The sequence below is a fragment of the Bufo bufo genome, chromosome 6 (genome assembly GCF_905171765.1).
Source record: "Bufo bufo chromosome 6, aBufBuf1.1, whole genome shotgun sequence".
NCBI classification, from domain to species: Eukaryota; Metazoa; Chordata; class Amphibia; order Anura; family Bufonidae; genus Bufo; species Bufo bufo.
In genome coordinates, this window is record NC_053394.1 from 222,959,017 (window position 1) to 222,978,614 (window position 19,598).

At 43.4% G+C, this 19,598-nt stretch overlaps 1 protein-coding gene across 1 annotated transcript in view; it reads left to right on the plus strand.

Annotated features, from left to right (window-relative positions):
• SH2D4B (SH2 domain containing 4B) overlaps positions 1-19,598 on the plus strand; it is a 616,020-nt gene that overhangs the window by 360,242 nt on the left and 236,180 nt on the right. Inside the window, exon 6 of the mRNA XM_040438405.1 lies at positions 10,302-10,429. Coding sequence (XP_040294339.1) covers positions 10,302-10,429 — 128 coding nt within the window. The remainder of the gene's footprint in view (positions 1-10,301; positions 10,430-19,598) is intronic.

The following is a 19,598-nucleotide window of genomic DNA, read 5'->3' on the forward strand; positions in this document are numbered from 1 at the left end:
TTCTTACAAAGTCTCATATTCCACTAACTTGTGTCAAAAAATAAAATCTCACATGAACTCACCATACCCCTCACGGAATCCAAATGCGTAAAATTTTTTAGACATTTATATTCCAGACTTCTTCTCACGCTTTAGGGCCCCTAGAATGCCAGGGCAGTATAAATACCCCACATGTGACCCCATTTCGGAAAGAAGACACCCCCAGGTATTCCGTGAGGGGCATATTGAGTCCATGAAAGATTGAAATTTTTGTCCCAAGTTAGCGGAACGGGAGACTTTGTGAGAAAAAAATAAAAAATATCAATTTCCGCTAACTTGTGCCAAAAAAAAAAAATTTCTATGAACTCGCCATGCCCCTCATTGAATACCTTGGGGTGTCTTCTTTCCAAAATGGGGTCACATGTGGGGTATTTATACTGCCCTGGCATTCTAGGGGCCCCAAAGCGTGAGAAGAAGTCTGGTATCCAAATGTCTAAAAATGCCCTCCTAAAAGGAATTTGGGCACCTTTGCCCACCTAGGCTGCAAAAAAGTGTCACACATGTGGTATCTCCGTATTCAGGAGACGTTGGGGAATGTGTTTTGGGGTGTCATTTTACATATACCCATGCTGGGTGAGAGAAATATCTTGGTCAAATGCCAACTTTGTATAAAAAAATGGGAAAAGTTGTCTTTTGCCAAGATATTTCTCTCACCCAGCATGGGTATATGTAAAATGACACCCCAAAACACATTCCCCAACTTCTCCTGAATACGGCGATACCACATGTGTGACACTTTTTTGCAGCCTAGGTGGGCAAAGGGGCCCATATTCCAAAGAGCACCTTTAGGATTTCACAGGTCATTTACCTACTTACCACACATTAGGGCCCCTGGAAAATGCCAGGGCAGTATAACTACCCCACAAGTGACCCCATTTTGGAAAGAAGACACCCCAAGGTATTCCGTGAGGGGCATGGCGAGTTCCTAGAATTTTTTATTTTTTGTCACAAGTTAGTGGAAAATGCTTATTTTTTTTTTTTTTTTTTTTTTCATACAAAGTCTCATATTCCACTAACTTGTGACAAAAAATAAAAGGTTCCATGAACTCACTATGCCCATCAGCGAATACCTTGGGGTCTCTTCTTTCCAAAATGGGGTCACTTGTGGGGTAGTTATACTGCCCTGGCATTCTAGGGGCCCAAATGTGTGGTAAGGAGTTTGAAATCAAATTCTGTAAAAAATGACCTTTGAAATCCGAAAGGTGCTCTTTTGAATATGGGCCCCTTTGCCCACCTAGGCTGCAAAAAAGTGTCACACATCTGGTATCTCCGTAATCGGGAGAAGTTGGGGAATGTGTTTTGGGGTGTCATTTTACATATACCCATGCTGGGTGAGAGAAATATCTTGGCAAAAGACAACTTTTCCCATTTTTTTATACAAAGTTGGCATTTGACCAAGATATTTATCTCACCCAGCATGGGTATATGTAAAAAGACACCCCAAAACACATTCCTCAACTTCTCCTGAGTACGGAGATACCAGATGTGTGACACTTTTTTGCAGCCTAGGGGGGCAAAGGGGCCCACATTCCAAAGAGCACCTTTCGGATTTCACAGGTCATTTACCTACTTACCACACATTTGGGCCCCTAGAATGCCAGGGCAGTATAACTACCCCACAAGTGACCCCATTTTGGAAAGAAGAGACCCCAAGGTATTCGCTGATGGGCATAGTGAGTTCATGGAAGTTTTTATTTTTTGTCACAAGTTTGTGGAATATGAGACTTTGTATGAAAAAAAAAAAAAAAAAAAAAATCATCATTTTCCACTAACTTGTGACAAAAAATAAAAAATTCTAGGAACTCGCCATGCCCCTCACGGAATACCTTGGGGTGTCTTCTTTCCAAAATGGGGTCACTTGTGGGGTAGTTATACTGCCCTGGTATTCTAGGGGCCCAAATGTGTGGTAAGGAGTTTGAAATCAAATTCAGGAAAAAATGAGGAGTGAAATCCGAAAGGTGCTCTTTGGAATATGGGCCCCTTTGCCCACCTAGGCTGCAAAAAAGCGTCACACATCTGGTATCCCCGTACTCAGGAGAAGTTGAGGAATGTGTTTTGGGGTGTCTTTTTACATATACCCATACTGGGTGAGATAAATATCTTGGTCAAATGACAACTTTGTATAAAAAAATGGGAAAAGTTGTCTTTTGCCAAGATATTTCTCTCACCCAGCATGGGTATATATAAAATGACACCCCAAAACACATTCCCCACCTTCTCCTGAGTACGGAGATACCAGATGTGTGACACTTTTTTGCAGCCTAGGTGGGCAAAGGGGCCCATATTCCAAAGAGCACCTTTCGGATTTCACAGGTCATTTTTTACTGAATTTGATTTCAAACTCCTTACCACACATTTGGGCCCCTAGAATGCCAGGGCAGTATAACTACCCCACAAGTGACCCCATTTTGGAAAGAAGAGACCCCAAGGTATTCGCTGATGGGCATAGTGAGTTCATAGAACTTTTTATTTTTTGTCACAAGTTAGTGGAATATGAGACTTTGTAAGAAAAAAAAAAAAAAAAAAAAAAAATCATCATTTTCCGCTAACTTGTGACAAAAAATAAAAAGTTCTATGAACTCACTATGCCCATCAGCGAATACCTTAGGGTGTGTACTTTCAGAAATGGGGTCATTTGTGGGGTGTTTGTACTGTCTGGGCATTGTAGAACCTCAGGAAACATGACAGGTGCTCAGAAAGTCAGAGCGGCTTCAAAAAGCGGAAATTCACATTTTTGTACCATAGTTTGTAAACGCTATAACTTTTACCCAAACCATTTTTTTTTTACCCAAACATTTTTTTTTTATCAAAGACATGTAGAACTATAAATTTAGAGCAAAATTTCTATATGGATCTCGTTTTTTTTTGCAAAATTTTACAACTGAAAGTGAAAAATGTCATTTTTTTGCAAAAAAATCGTTAAATTTCGATTAATAACAAAAAAAGTAAAAATGTCAGCAGCAATGAAATACCACCAAATGAAAGCTCTATTAGTGAGAAGAAAAGGAGGTAAAATTCATTTGGGTGGTAAGTTGCATGACCGAGCAATAAACGGTGAAAGTAGTGTAGGTCAGAAGTGTAAAAAGTGGCCTGGTCTTTCAGGGTGTTTAAGCACTGGGGGCTGAGGTGGTTAAGCTAAGTACCAAGAAATTTTCACTTTGTCATCATATGATATTAAGTGCAGAATGATGGGAAAATATTGAAATTTTAGAACAAGACTGGTACATAACAAAATGTGAAAAAGTAAAAAGGTCTGAAGACTTTCCAAATGCACTCTGTGTTTGAAATCAAATTTTTGGTTTGGATATGTTTTTTAAAGGGATTAAACACCCCAAAGAATGGTATCCTATTGCTCTTTAGAAAGGTACCTCACGTAAATTGTTCATTGTATTGCAGATAATTTTCTACTCGATGGTTGCAGTTCTGAGATCTGCTCCCTTCTGGTCTTCAGCTGTGTCATGTGACCAACATTCTGACTCTCCAACTGACACAGCATCTTATGTGTGGACATAAAGTCATTTATTCTATTCATTTCTATGAGACGGAAATCGAGGCTTCCGTTAGAATGAATGAAGCAACTTACTGACTGTCCACACATAAGACACTGGAGGACATTTATTAAAGCTTTTATGCCTGTATTGTGGCATAAAAAAGTCACAAATTATGACACATACCATATTAGTGGAGGTGCAGGGCTTCCCCCCAGATTTACTATAACTTGCACTAGAAACTGGCATAAGATATAGCACAAGTCTACGCCAGATCTAAAAAGGGCATAGAGTGCCAGAGATGCAACTGATTTATTAAGATGCATCTGCCTCTTAATAAATTAGGAACATCTTACTGCAGCTTAGGGCGATTAAGACTGGCATATGAGAATGCCAGTCTTGATAAATGTCCTTCATTGTGTCAGTTGAGTGAGAGTGTCAGTCACATGATACATACAGCTTGGACCAGAAAGGAGTAGATAGCCTCTGCCAGCCCAACAGCAGCCAGTTCCAGTCCATGGAGCAGCAGAGAGATGTGCTAGCAATGAAAGGGTGCTTCATATGAGTCCACTATCAACCATGTACATTTATGGGACCTGTCTGTGTGTTACACAGTATATCCTGCAAAAAGGAGCTGTGTATATACTGAGTGTAGGACATGTGTATATATCTTGAGTGGAGGAGCGGCGTATACACTGTGAGTGGAGACGATGTGTATATACTGTGAGTAGAGGAGATGTGTATACACTGTGAGTGGAGGAGCTGTGTATACACTGTGAGTGGAGGAGATGTGTATATACTGTGAGCGGAGGAGATGTGTATATATCTTGAGTGGAGGAGATGTGTATACAATGTGAGTGGAGGAGATGTGTATATACTGTGAGTGGAGGAGATGTGTATACACTGTGAGCGGAGGAGATGTGTATATATTGTGAGCAGAGGAGATGTGTACATACTGTGAGCGGAGAAGATGTGTATATACTATAAGCGGAGGAGATGTGTACAGTGGGGGAAATAATTATTTGACCCCTCACTGATTTTGTAAGTTTGTCCAATGACAAAGAAATGAAAAGTCTCAGAACAGTATCATTTCAATGGTAGGTTTATTGTAACAGTGGCAGATAGCACATCAAAAGGAAAATCGAAAAAATAACTTTAAATAAAAGATAGCAACTGATTTGCATTTCATTGAGTGAAATAAGTATTTGAACCCCTACCAACCATTAAGAGTTCTGGCTCCCACAGAGTGGTTAGACACTTCTACTCAATTAGTCACCCTCATTAAGGACACCTGTCTTAACTAGTCACCTGTATAAAAGACACCTGTCCACAGAATCAATCAATCAAGCAGACTCCAAACTCTCCAACATGGGAAAGACCAAAGAGCTGTCCAAGGATGTCAGAGACAAAATTGTAGACCTGCACAAGGCTGGAATGGGCTACAAAACCATTAGCAAGAAGCTGGGAGAGAAGGTGACAACTGTTGGTGCGATTGTTCGAAAATGGAAGGAGCACAAAATGACCATCAATCGACCTCGCTCTGGGGCTCCACGCAAGATCTCACCTCGTGGGGTGTCAATGGTTCTGAGAAAGGTGAAAAAGCATCCTAGAACTACACGGGAGGAGTTAGTTAATGACCTCAAATTAGCAGGGACCACAGTCACCAAGAAAACCATTGGAAACACATTACACCGCAATGGATTAAAATCCTGCAGGGCTCGCAAGGTCCCCCTGCTCAGGAAGGCACATGTGCAGGCCCGTCTGAAGTTTGCCAATGAACACCTGAATGATTCAGAGAGTGACTGGGAGAAGGTGCTGTGGTCTGATGAGACCAAAATAGAGCTCTATGGCATTAACTCAACTCGCTGTGTTTGGAGGAAGAAAAATGCTGCCTATGACCCCCAAAACACCGTCCCCACCGTCAAGCATGGGGGTGGAAACATTTTGCTTTGGGGGTGTTTTTCTGCTAAGGGCACAGGACAACTTATTCGCATAAACGGGAAAATGGACGGAGCCATGTATCGTGAAATCCTGAGCGACAACCTCCTTCCCTCTGCCAGGAAACTGAAAATGGGTCGTGGATGGGTGTTCCAGCACGACAATGACCCAAAACATACAGCAAAGGCAACAAAGGAGTGGCTCAAGAAGAAGCACATTAAGGTCATGGAGTGGCCTAGTCAGTCTCCGGACCTTAATCCAATCGAAAACCTATGGAGGGAGCTCAAGCTCAGAGTTGCACAGAGACAGCCTCGAAACCTTAGGGATTTAGAGATGATCTGCAAAGAGGAGTGGACCAACATTCCTCCTAAAATGTGCGCAAACTTGGTCATCAATTACAAGAAACGTTTGACCTCTGTGCTTGCAAACAAGGGTTTTTCCACCAAGTATTAAGTCTTTTTTTGTTAGAGGGTTCAAATACTTATTTCACTCAATGAAATGCAAATCAGTTGCTATCTTTTATTTAAAGTTATTTTTTCGATTTTCCTTTTGATGTGCTATCTGCCACTGTTACAATAAACCTACCATTGAAATGATACTGTTCTGAGACTTTTCATTTCTTTGTCATTGGACAAACTTACAAAATCAGTGAGGGGTCAAATAATTATTTCCCCCACTGTATATACTGTGAGTGGAGGAGCTGTGTATACACTGTGAGTGGAGGAGATGTGTATATACTGTGAGTGGAGGAGATGTGTATATATCTTGAGTGGAGGAGCTGCGTAAATACTGTAAGAGGAGGAGATGCGTATATACTGTGAGTAGAGGAGATGTGTATACACTGTAAGTGGAGGAGATGTGTATACACTGTGAGTGGAGGGGATGTGTATACACTGTGAGCGGAGGAGATGTGTATACACTGTGAGTGGAGGAGATGTGTATACACTGTGAGCGCAGGAGATGTGTATACACTGTGAGGGGAGGAGATGTGTATACACTGTGAGTGGAGGAGATGTGTATACACTGTGAGGGGAGGAGATGTGTATACACTGTAAGTGGAGGAGATGTGTATATACTGTGAGTGGAGAAGATGTGTATACACTGTGAGCGGAGGAGATGTGTATACACTGTGAGGGGAGGAGATGTGTATACACTGTGAGTGGAGGAGATGTGTATACACTGTGAGGGGAGGAGATGTGTATACACTGTAAGTGGAGGAGATGTGTATATACTGTGAGTGGAGGAGATGTGTATACACTGTGAGCGGAGGAGATGTGTATATATAATGAGTGGAGGAGCTGCGTAAATACTGTAAGAGGAGGAGATGTGTATATACTGTGAGTAGAGGAGATGTGTATACACTGTGAGTGGAGGAGATGTGTATATACTGTGAGCGGAGGAGATGTGTATATACTGTGAGCGGAGGAGATGTGTATATACTGTGAGCGGAGAAGATGTGTATATACTATAAGCGGAGGAGATGTGTATACACTGTGAGTGGAGGAGATGTGTATATACTGTGAGCGGAGGAGATGTGTATATACTGTAAGTGGAGGAGATGTGTATATACTGTGAGCGGAGAAGATGTGTATATACTGTGAGCGGAGGAGATGTGTATATACTATAAGCGGAAGAGATGTGTATACACTGTGAGTGGAGGAGATGTGTATATACTGTGAGCGGAGGAGATGTGTATACACTGTGAGTGGAGGAGATGTGTATACACTGTGAGGGGAGGAGATGTGTATACACTGTGAGTGGAGGAGATGTGTATATACTGTGAGCGGAGGAGATGTGTATACACTGTGAGTGGAGGAGATGTGTATATACTGTGAGCGGAGGAGATGTGTATATACTATAAGCGGAGGAGATGTGTATACACTGTGAGTGGAGGAGATGTGTATATACTGTGAGCGGAGGAGATGTGTATATACTGTAAGTGGAGGAGATGTGTATACACTGTGAGCGGAGAAGATGTGTATATACTGTAAGCGGAGGAGATGTGTATACACTGTGAGTGGAGGAGATGTGTATATACTGTGAGCGGAGGAGATGTGTATATACTGTGAGCGGAGGAGATGTGTATATACTGTGAGCGGAGGAGATGTGTATATACTGTTAGCGGAGAAGATGTGTATATACTATAAGCGGAGGAGATGTGTATACACTGTGAGCGGAGGAGATGTGTATATACTGTGAGGGGAGGAGATGTGTATATACTGTGAGTGGAGGAGATGTGTATATACTATAAGCGGAGGAGATGTGTATACACTGTGAGTGGAGGAGATGTGTATATACTGTGAGCGGAGGAGATGTGTATATACTGTAAGCGGAGCAGATGTGTATACACTGTGAGTGGAGGAGATGTGTATACACTGTGAGGGGAGGAGATGTGTATATACTGTAAGTGGAGGAGATGTGTATACACTGTGAGTGGAGGAGATGTGTATACACTGTGAGGGGAGGAGATGTGTATACACTGTGAGTGGAGGAGATGTGTATACACTGTGAGCGGAGGAGATGTGTATACACTGTGAGCGGAGGAGATGTGTATATACTGTGAGCGGACGAGATGTGTATATACTGTAAGTGGAGGAGATGTGTATATACTGTGAGCGGAGGAGATGTGTATACACTGTGAGTGGAGGAGATGTGTATACACTGTAAGTGGAGGAGATGTGTATACACTGTGAGGGGAGGAGATGTGTATACACTGTGAGTGGAGGAGATGTGTACACACTGTGAGCGGAGGAGATGTGTATATACTGTGAGTTGAGGAGATGTGTATATACTGTGAGTGGAGGAGGTGTGCATATACTGTGAGCGGAAGATATGCGGTATGTATATACAGTGAGTGGAAGATATGTGTATATACTGTGAGTAGAGATGTGTCAGGCCTAGCAGCTGAGGACCAGAACCCAGCCCTACTTCATGCTCTTGTACTAAGCCATCTGATTTCGTCCTACACTGGTGGCTAACTATAACCAATAAAAAAAGATGCAGAATGCAGTGAAGAAATAAAGGTTCTGACCAGAGGTTCAGGGCAATATTCTTGTAATCCAGGATCCAGGTCCTGGATCTACATGCCTAGCGATGTTCCTGTGTAGCAAAGTTGTATTAGTGGCAGGATCTATGTACAGTAGCAGTGTTATAGTAGACTTGAAAAGAAAGTAACCTGCTGGCGTAATGTTACAGCTGCATGTCAGTTTGCTATGAAAAACTGATGCAGAGTAGTGATGAGCGGCAAGGGTCATATTCGAATTCGCGATATTTCGCGAATATTTTTTAGAATATTCGTCGAAAATTCACGATTTTTTTTTTTACTCACAAAATCGGAAAGGTAATGATTGTGTAATATGCGAATTTTCGGATTCTAATTTTCTTATTGCAAATTTTTCAACTTACAACTATTAGACAAAAAAGATTATATCACTATATTAGCTAAATTGCTCTATTCGATTTTTTCCGACTATTCTCTATATTGCTATAACTTCGTTTTTTCGAATATTCGTAATATTCTAAAACAAGAATATATAGCAATATAGCGAATATTCAAAAAAAACGAATATAGAGCAAAATTCGCAAACACTACTACTCCTAAAGTCAAGTATATTGCAGCCTTCTTATTGGCCCACAATCATGTGTACTGATAAAAAAAAAAAAAAAAAAACGGAAAAAATTTGAATATTCGAAATTTCGAATATATATAACTATATTCGAAATTTTCGCGAATTTTCGAAGTACCTATATTTGCGATAAAAATTCGAAATTCGAATATTCGTGATCAAAACTAATGCAGAGAGGAGGCAGAGGGCCTGGAGTGAGGGTGAAATGTGGTATAGCAACAATGCCAGAACCAGGACAATTAACACTGTAGAAAATGTTGTTAACTTGTTTGGTGCAAATACAACTGGTGGAACCAGGGGCGTTGCTAGGGTCTGAAGACATCCGGGGCACTAGCCCACGTGAAGCCTTGTCCCCACCCTATGAAGCCACGCCCTCATCACCACCAGGGGGGGGGCTTCACTGGGAGGGGGGGGCCCTCACAGTAGTTATCAACCCCTTTCAGCAGTCCCCCCTTCAGTGAAAGGGGGACTGCTGAATGGGGTTAATAACTGCAGTGAAGGGCCTAGCTGCCTGGGCAACCCCACAGATCAGTGTATACACATCTCCTCCCCTCACAATATATACACATCTCCTCCACTCACAGTGTATACACATCTCCTCCCCTCACAGTGTATACACATCTCCTCCCCTCACAGTATATACACATCTCCTTCACTCACAGTGTATACACATCTCCTCCCCTCACAGTGTATACACATCTCCTCCCCTCACAGTATATACACATCTCCTTCACTCACAGTGTATACACATCTCCTCCGCTCACAGTATATACACATCTCCTTCACTCACAGTGTATACACATCTCCTCCGCTCACAGTATATACACATCTCCTCCACTCACAGTGTATACACATCTCCTCCCCTCACAGTATATACACATCTCCTCCCCTCACAGTGTATACACATCTCCTCCCCTCACAGTGTATACACATCTCCTCCCCTCACAGTGTATACACATCTCCTCCGCTCACAGTATATACACATCTCCTCCGCTCACAGTATATACACATCTCCTCCACTCACAGTGTATACACATCTCCTCCCCTCACAGTGTATACACATCTCCTCCCCTCACAGTGTATACACATCTCCTCCGCTCACAGTGTATACACATCTCTTCAGTGCCATCCACAGATCCCCCTCCCTGCTGTACACGCTCGTCTGCAAGGGGCCTTAAGCTCGGATTTAATCAAATTCTCTCTTTGCTAGAAAAGTATGGGAAAGACCAGCTCGTCCAATATCCAAGGATGTCATTGTTCGTTGGTTTAAGGAAGAACAGATTCCACGACGTGCCGGTTTGGAAAAGGATAGTGGACAAATTGCATCCTGGTTTCATGGTAAAATTTTTGTCTTTCAAACTTTTTTGATTATTGGCAAAGTTTTCTTATTTTATTTAAAAATGCAAATGTTTGGTTTCAAATGCAGTTAACATTAATGCTCATAACATAAGGAAACAACATTTATGTTAATTAAGATAATTAGTGAAACTTTAGGAGTGTAACAAGTATATATAAACATTGAAAAAGTTAGTTTTGCTCTGAAAAATTTGCTGTTTGTTTTTTTCCTGGTTTTTCTATTTCTTTTCTGTAGTTCTTGAAATATATTCTTGTACTATTTGCCACAGATCTTACCTTTGGGTTCCTTGCAGGTGAAGTGTCTGTGTATACTAAGGCTAGTTTGACTCTGCTGCTTAAAGGGGTTGTCTCATCATGGACAATAGGGGCATATCGCTAGAACATGCCCCCATTGTCCTATTGGTGCAGGTCTCACAGCTGGGACCCGCACCTATATCATGAACTGGGCCCCACAAGTGAAGAAGGACGCACTGCGCATGCGCAGCCGCCCTCCATTCATTTTCTATGGGGCCGGCGAAAATGGCCGAGCGCTGGCTCGGCTATTTCCGTCGGCCCCATAGAAATGAATGGGAGCGGGGGCCGCGCATGCGCGGTAAGCTCCCATTCACTTCTATGGGGAGCCGGCTTGGTGGTGGCCGGACCGGAGTCCTCCAGCCACCACCTTGCGGGGCTCCGTTTTCGATATAGGTGCGAGTCCCAGCGGTGGGACCTTCACCAATAAGACAATGGGGACATATCACAGCGATATGCCCCATTGTCTATGATGAGACAATGCCTTTAAAGGCTATGTACACTTTTGGGGCAATTTATTTTTATTATTATTGCATTGTATTTATTTTGAGCTAAAAATCATTTTTTCAATTAGTCTTTATTAACAATATGGAATCCCATTTTGTGTACAGAATGATTGGGACAAAGCTGCAATCACCATGGGAACGCCTCTATGTTAGAATATACCATTGGATTTGAGTTAGATCGTGAAAGCTCAGATCCGACAGTATATTCTAACCCAGAGGCGTTCCCATAGTGATGGGGACACTTCAAGTTAGAATATACTGAGAACTGTGGACATAACGGCCCCCTGCTGCCTGGCAGCACCCGATCTCTTACAGGGGGCTGTGATCCGCACAATTAACCCCTCAAGTGCGTATTTTAGTCCCCTCCCTGTAAGAGATCAGGTGCTGCCAGGCAGCAGGGGTCCAGACCCCCCTCTCTCCTCAGTTTAAAATTCATTGGTGGCCAGTGCGGCACCCCCCCCCCCTCCCTCCCCAGTATTAAATTCATTGGTGGCCAGTGCGGCCCCCTCCCTCCCGCCCCAGTATTAAATTCATTGGTGGCCAGTGCGGCCCCCCTCCCTCTCCCCCCCTAATTAAAATTACCCCCCCCCCGCCATCATTGGTGGCAGCGGAGAGTTCCGATCGGAGTCCCAGTTTAATCGCTGGGGCTCCGATCGGTTACCATGGCATCCAGGACGCTACTGCAGTCCTGGCTGCCATGGTTACTTAGCAATTTTAGAAGCATTATACTTACCTACGCTGTCTGTGGCCGGCCGGTCGCTCCTCTTACTGCTAAGTGACAGGTCTGTGCTATTAGCAATGCGCCGCACAGACCTTTCACTTAGCAGTAAGACGAGCGACCAGCCGGCCACAGACAGCGCAGGTAAGTATAATGCTTCTAAAATTGCTAAGTAACAATGGCACCCAGGACTGCAGTAGCGTCCTGGCTGCCATGGTAACCGATCGGAACTCCAGCAATTAAACTGGGACTCCGATCGGAACTGCCGCTCCACTGCCACCAATGATGGGAGGGAGGGGGGTTGTTAACCTATGGCCACTGCCACCAATGATTTTAATTAAGGGTGGGGGGGAGAGGGGGGCCGCACTAACCACCAATGATTTTTATTTTTTTGTAAATCTCTTTTTATTGTTTCAAAGCTTACAAGTATAAAAAATGTCATCATTTTCAATACTGTAAACATAAATGCGTGAACAATGTTGTTAATTACAATGTGCATATTGGTACAAATTTTTGTTCAAATACACCTTCATCACAAAGTTTTATAACCAATAAGGGAAAGAAGGGAGGGGAAAAAGTGAAAATAATACAGAGAATGAGGAACAAATAATATAAAGGAAAGTAAACAAGTAGGCTCTCCAATAGTATCTGGTCAAAACCTTAATATAGGTTAAGTCATAAAAATGTATTTATTTACAAAATACATAGTATGTTGTCACAAAATAATGTTTTGAATTAGCTAATGAAAATGAAAATGTCAAGGTCTTTCTTAACTAGCCCAAATCTGTTGTGTAAATATCTTATATCTCACTCAATGGGGCCTCCATTTACTTGTGTGGCATTGACGTCTATTGAGAGTCTCACGCCCACCCCGTCTAGAACTTCGAAGTCACTGACCTCCTCAGATTTTTTCCAAGGGAGCCAAGTCTCCAAATATCTATGCCTACTACCATGGATCCACCCCACCATTTCCTCCATTCTGTGAAGTTGGTGCATTTTGTTAAACCACAGTTTCAAATCTGGTGGAGAAGAATCCCTCCATTTTGTTGGAATAAGCAGTTTTGCTGTAGCAATCATATGCGTAGGTAGATCTGTTTTTGATGGTTTAAAGTTGGAGGTAGGGATCCATAGCAGTACAAGCTCGGGAGATAAAGTTATACATGTTGAGCAAATAGAGTTTATAGTTTTTTCAACATCTTTCCAAAATTTTTTAACTAGGGGGCATGACCACCATATGTGAATCATAGATCCTACATCTGACTGGCATCTCCAACATTGATCAGTGGGGGAAAGACCCATGGAGTATAAGTATTCAGGGGTTCTGTACCATCTAGTAATGGTTTTATATGAGTTCTCCTGATAGCGAATACAAGAAGAGAAGCCCTGCGCATGGGAGAGAATATATTCAGATTCAGTGTCTGAGAGAGTCCTTCCCAGATCTCTCTCCCACTGACATATATAGTAAGGTTTTATTACCCTAAGTTCAGTCAATAGATTGTTATATGTAACTGAGAGTGATTTCTTTAAAATTGAGGGGAGGACAGTGAAACTTTCGAGCCATGTGGGCTCCAAAAACGTGTGAGCTGATTCTTTGTCATATTTCTTGCAAATGTTTTTGAAATCCCAGCTTTGCATCATGGTAGGGGGTTTTTTGCCTAATTTATCATATGCTTCTTCTAAAGATAAGAAGCTATTCTTTTCCGTAACCTCACCTATCCTTATATCCCCCCATGAGTGCCACCAACTTTTGTCACCTCCTCCCATTTTATCAAACAGATAAGGAAGAACATTTAGTGGAGTTATTTTTGAGACTTTCTTTCCCCTCAGTGAAACTACCTTTGAGTTACGGTAACTCATCAGCATACTCTTTGTCAGAGTGCACATTTCCCGGCAGAGAGAAAGAGGGGCTACTGGAAGCCACATTAAAGCATGTCTATGTGTACCCAGAAGAGTCCTCTCTATATCTAGAAAGGGTGCTTGCACATTTTCATTCGCTAAAAGCGCCCATCTAGCCAAGTGAATAGCTTTATTATATAGAGCCATATCTGGTAACGATATACCTCCTTTATGCTTCCTCTGGGTAAGAAGTGTATAGGCCAATCTAGGTCTCTTGTTTTTCCACAAAAATGATGTGAAAATTCTCCTAATTTGTATCAGAAAGGATGTGGGTATATGTATCGGGAGAGCTTGAAATAAATATAAAAGTTGGGGTAGAACGAACGTAGCCAGCAAGTTTTTCCTACCAAACCATGACATATATGGTACTTTTAATGAAGAAATAAAGGATTTGGTCTTTGGAAGTAGCGGGGAGTAATTAATTTTGAATAACAGATTCAGGTCTTTCGGGACATTGACACCCAGGAATTTTATAGATGTAGTTGGCCATTTAAATAGTGATGAACGTTTAAGAGAATCCAGAGTCTTATTTGGGATGTTAACCTGCAGTGCTTCCGACTTAGAGAAATTAATTTTAAAATTGGAGACTACACTGTACTGGTCAAATAGAGACATAACTGTGGGAAGGGCCTCCTCAGGGTTGGAGATGGTAATCAAGAGGTCGTCTGCAAAGGCTGCAGTTCTCTGGTGGAATTGACCTAAAGAAACACCTTGAATTTTGTCTGACTGTCTAATTCTTAGAAGGAACATCTCTAAACATAAAATAAAAAGGGTGGGTGAGAGGGGGCAGCCCTGCCTAGTTCCATTTCTGATGGGGAAGGCATCCGACAGGGCGCCATTAACCAATACCTGAGCCATAGGACAGGAATATAATGAGAAAATGGCCGATACAAATATAGGAGGAAAACCAAATTTCAATAAAGTGGCTCTCATGAAATCCCAGTTTACCCTGTCGAATGCCTTCTCCGCATCAGTCCCCAGGAGCAGCAAAGGCGTGTTCTTGGCCCGGGCATTGTGGATCAGGTGTATCAATCTCCAGATATTGTGTTTCCCCTCTCTCCCAGGGATGAACCCTACCTGTTCAGGGTCTATGAGCCTGTTCAACATGGGGGAAATCCTATACGCCAGCAATTTGGACCACCACTTTAAGTCACAGTTGAGCAGGGATATAGATCTGTAGCTCCCGCAGTCCTCTGGATCCTTCCCTTCTTTGTGTAGGATGGTAATATGCGCCCTTAAGGCCTGGGGAGCCAAGGACATCCCTCCCAGCAGCGAGTTGCAGAGATCTGTAAAGTGGGGAAGCAGAATCTTTTTAAATTTTTTAAAATAAATAATAGGTAGCCCATCTGGGCCTGGACTCTTCCCTATGGGTATAGAATTAAGAACTTTCTCAACTTCTATTGTGGAGAAGGGACTGAGGAGACTTTCTTTCTCTTCTACTGATAGCGAGGGAGCCTTAATTGAGGCAAGAAATTCTTCGATCAAGGAAGCATTCGTTTTTCACCTGAATCTGAGACTATCTTCGGAGCTGGGAGATTATAGAGTTGGGAATAGAATGACTGGAAGGCTTTAGCTATAAGAGGGGTTGAAGTCGTACTTTGTGTAGGGCTAGACTTTATTGAGGAGATAAAGGTTTTTTTTCTTCTTTTTTTTTTATTAAATAGGACATCATCTTATTTCCCTTGTCCCCATGTTCATATATTCTACTCTTCAGACCCAATAGAGATCTGGCTCCTTTAATATTAAGAAGGTCCTTAACTTTGCGTCTGAGCGCAACCAAGGCAATTTTGTGAGATTCAGAATGAGTTAGTTTGTGTAATTTTTCCTGTGTTTGAATCTGGGAAAGTAGTGACATCAATTCCTTAGTGGATTTTTTCTTAACGTATGAACCCAATGCTATCAACTCTCCCCTTATATACGCCTTATGGGCTTCCCATAGCATTGGGGTAGAAGTTTCTGGCGTGGCATTAGTTTTAAAATAATTGTCTAGTTTATCTGCCAATGAGTCCACATGAGATTTTGTCTCTAAGAGCGTGGTATTCAACCTCCATGACCATGCTCTATGTGGAAGACACTGCAGAGAAAGCGACATTGTAACAGGTGCGTGATCTGAAATCACTAAATTCCCTATCTCCACGTCCTTTACACAAGTTAAACATCTATCCGGCAAAAACAGATAATCTATCCTGCTGTAAGAATTATGAACATGGGAAAAATAAGTGAAGTCTGTTTCTGCTGGATTGATGGTCCTCCAAACATCTACCAGTTGTAGTTCTGCTAGTGCCATCATCAATTTCCCCATTTGTTTCTTAGAGATGTTATGGGATCTTGTTGTAGTAATATCAAGTGACACATTAAGGTCTCCCCCCACTATTAGCATACCTTCAGAGAATTCCTTAATTTTCTTAAGAGCCTTAGTCAACCAGGGAATTTGACCTGTATTTGGTGCATACAAGTTGGCTATTGTGATTTTATAGCTAAAAATAGTGCCTTGAATAATAAGTAAGCGTCCCTCTGCATCAATAAAGGATTTATCAAGCTTAAATGGGATAGAAGAGCTGACGGCGATGGATACCCCTCTGGAAGCAGATGAATGTGTTGCATGAAACCACTGTGAATACTTTTTTGTGGGCAATGAGGGGATATGATCATGACGGAAGTGGGTCTCTTGCCAAAGGACAATGTCTGCTTTCTTTTTAAGTAACAGATTAAATATCTGACGTCTCTTTTGAGGAATATTAATACCATTCACATTATGTGACAATACATTTAGATTAGCCATGACCTATATATGGAGATGAGAGTTTTGGACCTTCAAGAGCCTCGCACAGGTAAGTAACTGGGGAAAAACACTTTTTACAAAGAACCATGGTAATAAGTAGTAGTTTGTTAACTGCTATTGATAAAATCAATAATGTAGGTGGTGACGTTCCACCAAGATCAGCCACGCCATCCCCATCTAGTGGATAGGAAGGACGGGCCAAGCCCAGTGCAACATCCCGCCCCCGCTTGGAAGGGAGGAAAGCCTTTGACATCAAGACTAACTGCCTTATTATAAATAAATTATTTTTACACCTTATTGTGTAACGGGTGAAAAACGTGTGATAATTTTCAGTAAAATAAAATAAAATATGAACCTAAGGTGGTGAAAAAGCATTAACACCAGCACTAGATTACTTTGATCATAAGTAACCCTAGGTATTTCTCCATTATGTAGAGAATGTATAGTATTAATACAACAGCTTAAACATATGCCCTCTGATGCTAGTAACATATATCAACTAACAACTTCTAACTTACATAAGCCCTCCAAGATGGTATTTGGGGGCTAATGCAAAGAACTGCTGTGATAAAAATAAGTAAATGTATGAAGACAAACAGTTCTCAGCTATTCTCAGGAGACATTTCTATTCTTAGGCGACTTTGGCTTTTTGACCACCTGCGATGTTGGAATCTCTGGCAGGTCAGGCAAGCCCAGGTCTTCTGGTACTGGCATCCATGACTGAACCTCAACAGGAGCAATACCCAGCTTTTCCCAGGCATCAGCTAAATCTTGCGGAGTCCTGATGATGATCTGTTGTCCCGCTTTAAAGGTTGCTAGGCCAAATGGAAATAGCCATCTTACTGGCAGCTTATGGGATCTGAGAGTCTCTGTAACTGGCTTCAGTGCTCTGCGCTTTGCCAGAGTACTAGACGCTAGGTCTTGAAAGAATTGAATGTGTGCACCGTTATAAGAAATGTTCTTGGCATCTCTTGCAGCTCTTAAAATAGAGGCAGTGTCCAGGAAGTTTAACAGGCCGCATATAATATCTCTAGGGGGGCCGTTCTCAAGAGGCTTAGGCCTAAGGGCTCTGTGGGCCCTCTCAATTACTATCTGCGCGGCCTTTTCTTCCCCTATTAGTGAGGCAAATATGGCGGTAACCGCGGTTGCAATTTCTCCAGGAGGGACATCCTCTGGGACCCCTCTTATGCAGACATTCTTCCGCCTACTCCTGTTTTCCTGGTCTTCCAGGTGGAGAAGCGTCGAGGTAAGGAGTGCGTTATGGCCCTGCAGGACCTTTTTAACAGCCTCTCCATGGCTAATTATAGCCGCTTGCGTTTCCTCCAGTGTTACAACGCGACCCCCAATCTGTTTTACCTCCGTCTTTATGTCGGATATATCCCTGTGCAGGGGCTGCAGCGCTTTATAGAGTGTCTTCTTGAAGAAGGCTCTGGACAGAGGTAGATCTGCAGAATCTGTTCCCTCCGACATAGCGCAGGAACTCTCACCATCGGAGTCTTCTGTTGGCGCGGCAGCTCACTGGCCACCAATGAATTTAATACTGGGGAGGGAGGGGGGGCCGCACTAGCCACCAATGAATTTAATTCTGGGGAGGGGGGCCGCACTGGCCACCAATGAATTTAATACTGGGGAGGGAGGGGCAGCCACACTGGCCACCAATGAATTTAATACTGGGGAGGGAGGGGGGCCGCACTGGCCACCAATGAATTTAATACTGGGGAGGGAGGGGCGGCCACACTGGCCACCAATGAATTTAATACTGGGGAGGGAGGGGGCCGCACTGGCCACCAATGAATTTAATACTGGGGAGGGAGGGAGGGGGGGACGCCTTGGCCACCAATTAATTTAATACTGGGGAGGGATGGGGGGGGGCCGCACTGGCCACCAATGAATTTAATACTGGGGAGGGAGGGAGGGGGGCCCCACTGGCCACCAATGAATTTAATACTGGGGAGGGAGGGGGGGCCGCACTGGCCACCAATGAATTTAATACTGGGGAGGGAGGGAGGGGGGCCCCACTGGCCACCAATGAATTTAATACTGGGGAGGGAGGGGGGGCCACACTGGCCACCAATGAATTTAATACTGGGGAGGGAGGGAGGGGGGGACGCACTGGCCACCAATGATTTTAATACTGGGGAGGGAGGGAGGGATGGGGGCCGCACTAGCCACCAATGATTTTAATACTGGGGAGGGAGGGGGGGCCGCACTGGCCACCAATCAATTTAATACTGGGGAGGGAGGGGCGGCCACACTGGCCACCAATGAATTTAATACTGGGGAGGGAGAGGGGGCCGCACTGGCCACCAATAATTTTAATACTGGGGAGGGAGGGAAGGGGGGCCGCACTAGCCACCAATGATTTTAATACTGGGGAGGGAGGGGGGGCTGCACTGGCCACCAATGAATTTAATACTGGGGCGGGAGGGAGGGGGGCCGCACTGGCCACCAATGATTTTAATACTGGGGAGGGAAGGGGGTCTGCACTGGCCACCAATGATTTTAATACTGGGGAGGGAGGTAGGGGGGGCCGCACTGGCCACCAATGATTTTAATGGGGGGGCCGCACTAACCACCAATAATTTTAATAGGGGGGTGGGGGTGGGGGGGCCGCACTGGCCACCAATGATTTTAATACTAACGAGGGAGGGGGATCTGGCCCCTGCTGCCTGGCAGCACCCGATCTCTTACAGGGGGCTGGGATCCTCACAATTAACCCCTCAAGTGCAGCACCTGAGGGGTTAATTGTGCGGATCACAGCCCCCTGTAAAAGATCGGGTGCTGCCAGGCAGCAGGGGGCCGTTATGTACACAGTTCTTAGTATATTCTAACTTAACCACCTCAGCCCCCAGTGCTTAAACACCCTGAAAGACCAGGCCACTTTTTACACTTCTGACCTACACTACTTTCACCGTTTATTGCTCGGTCATGCAACTTACCACCCAAATGAATTTTACC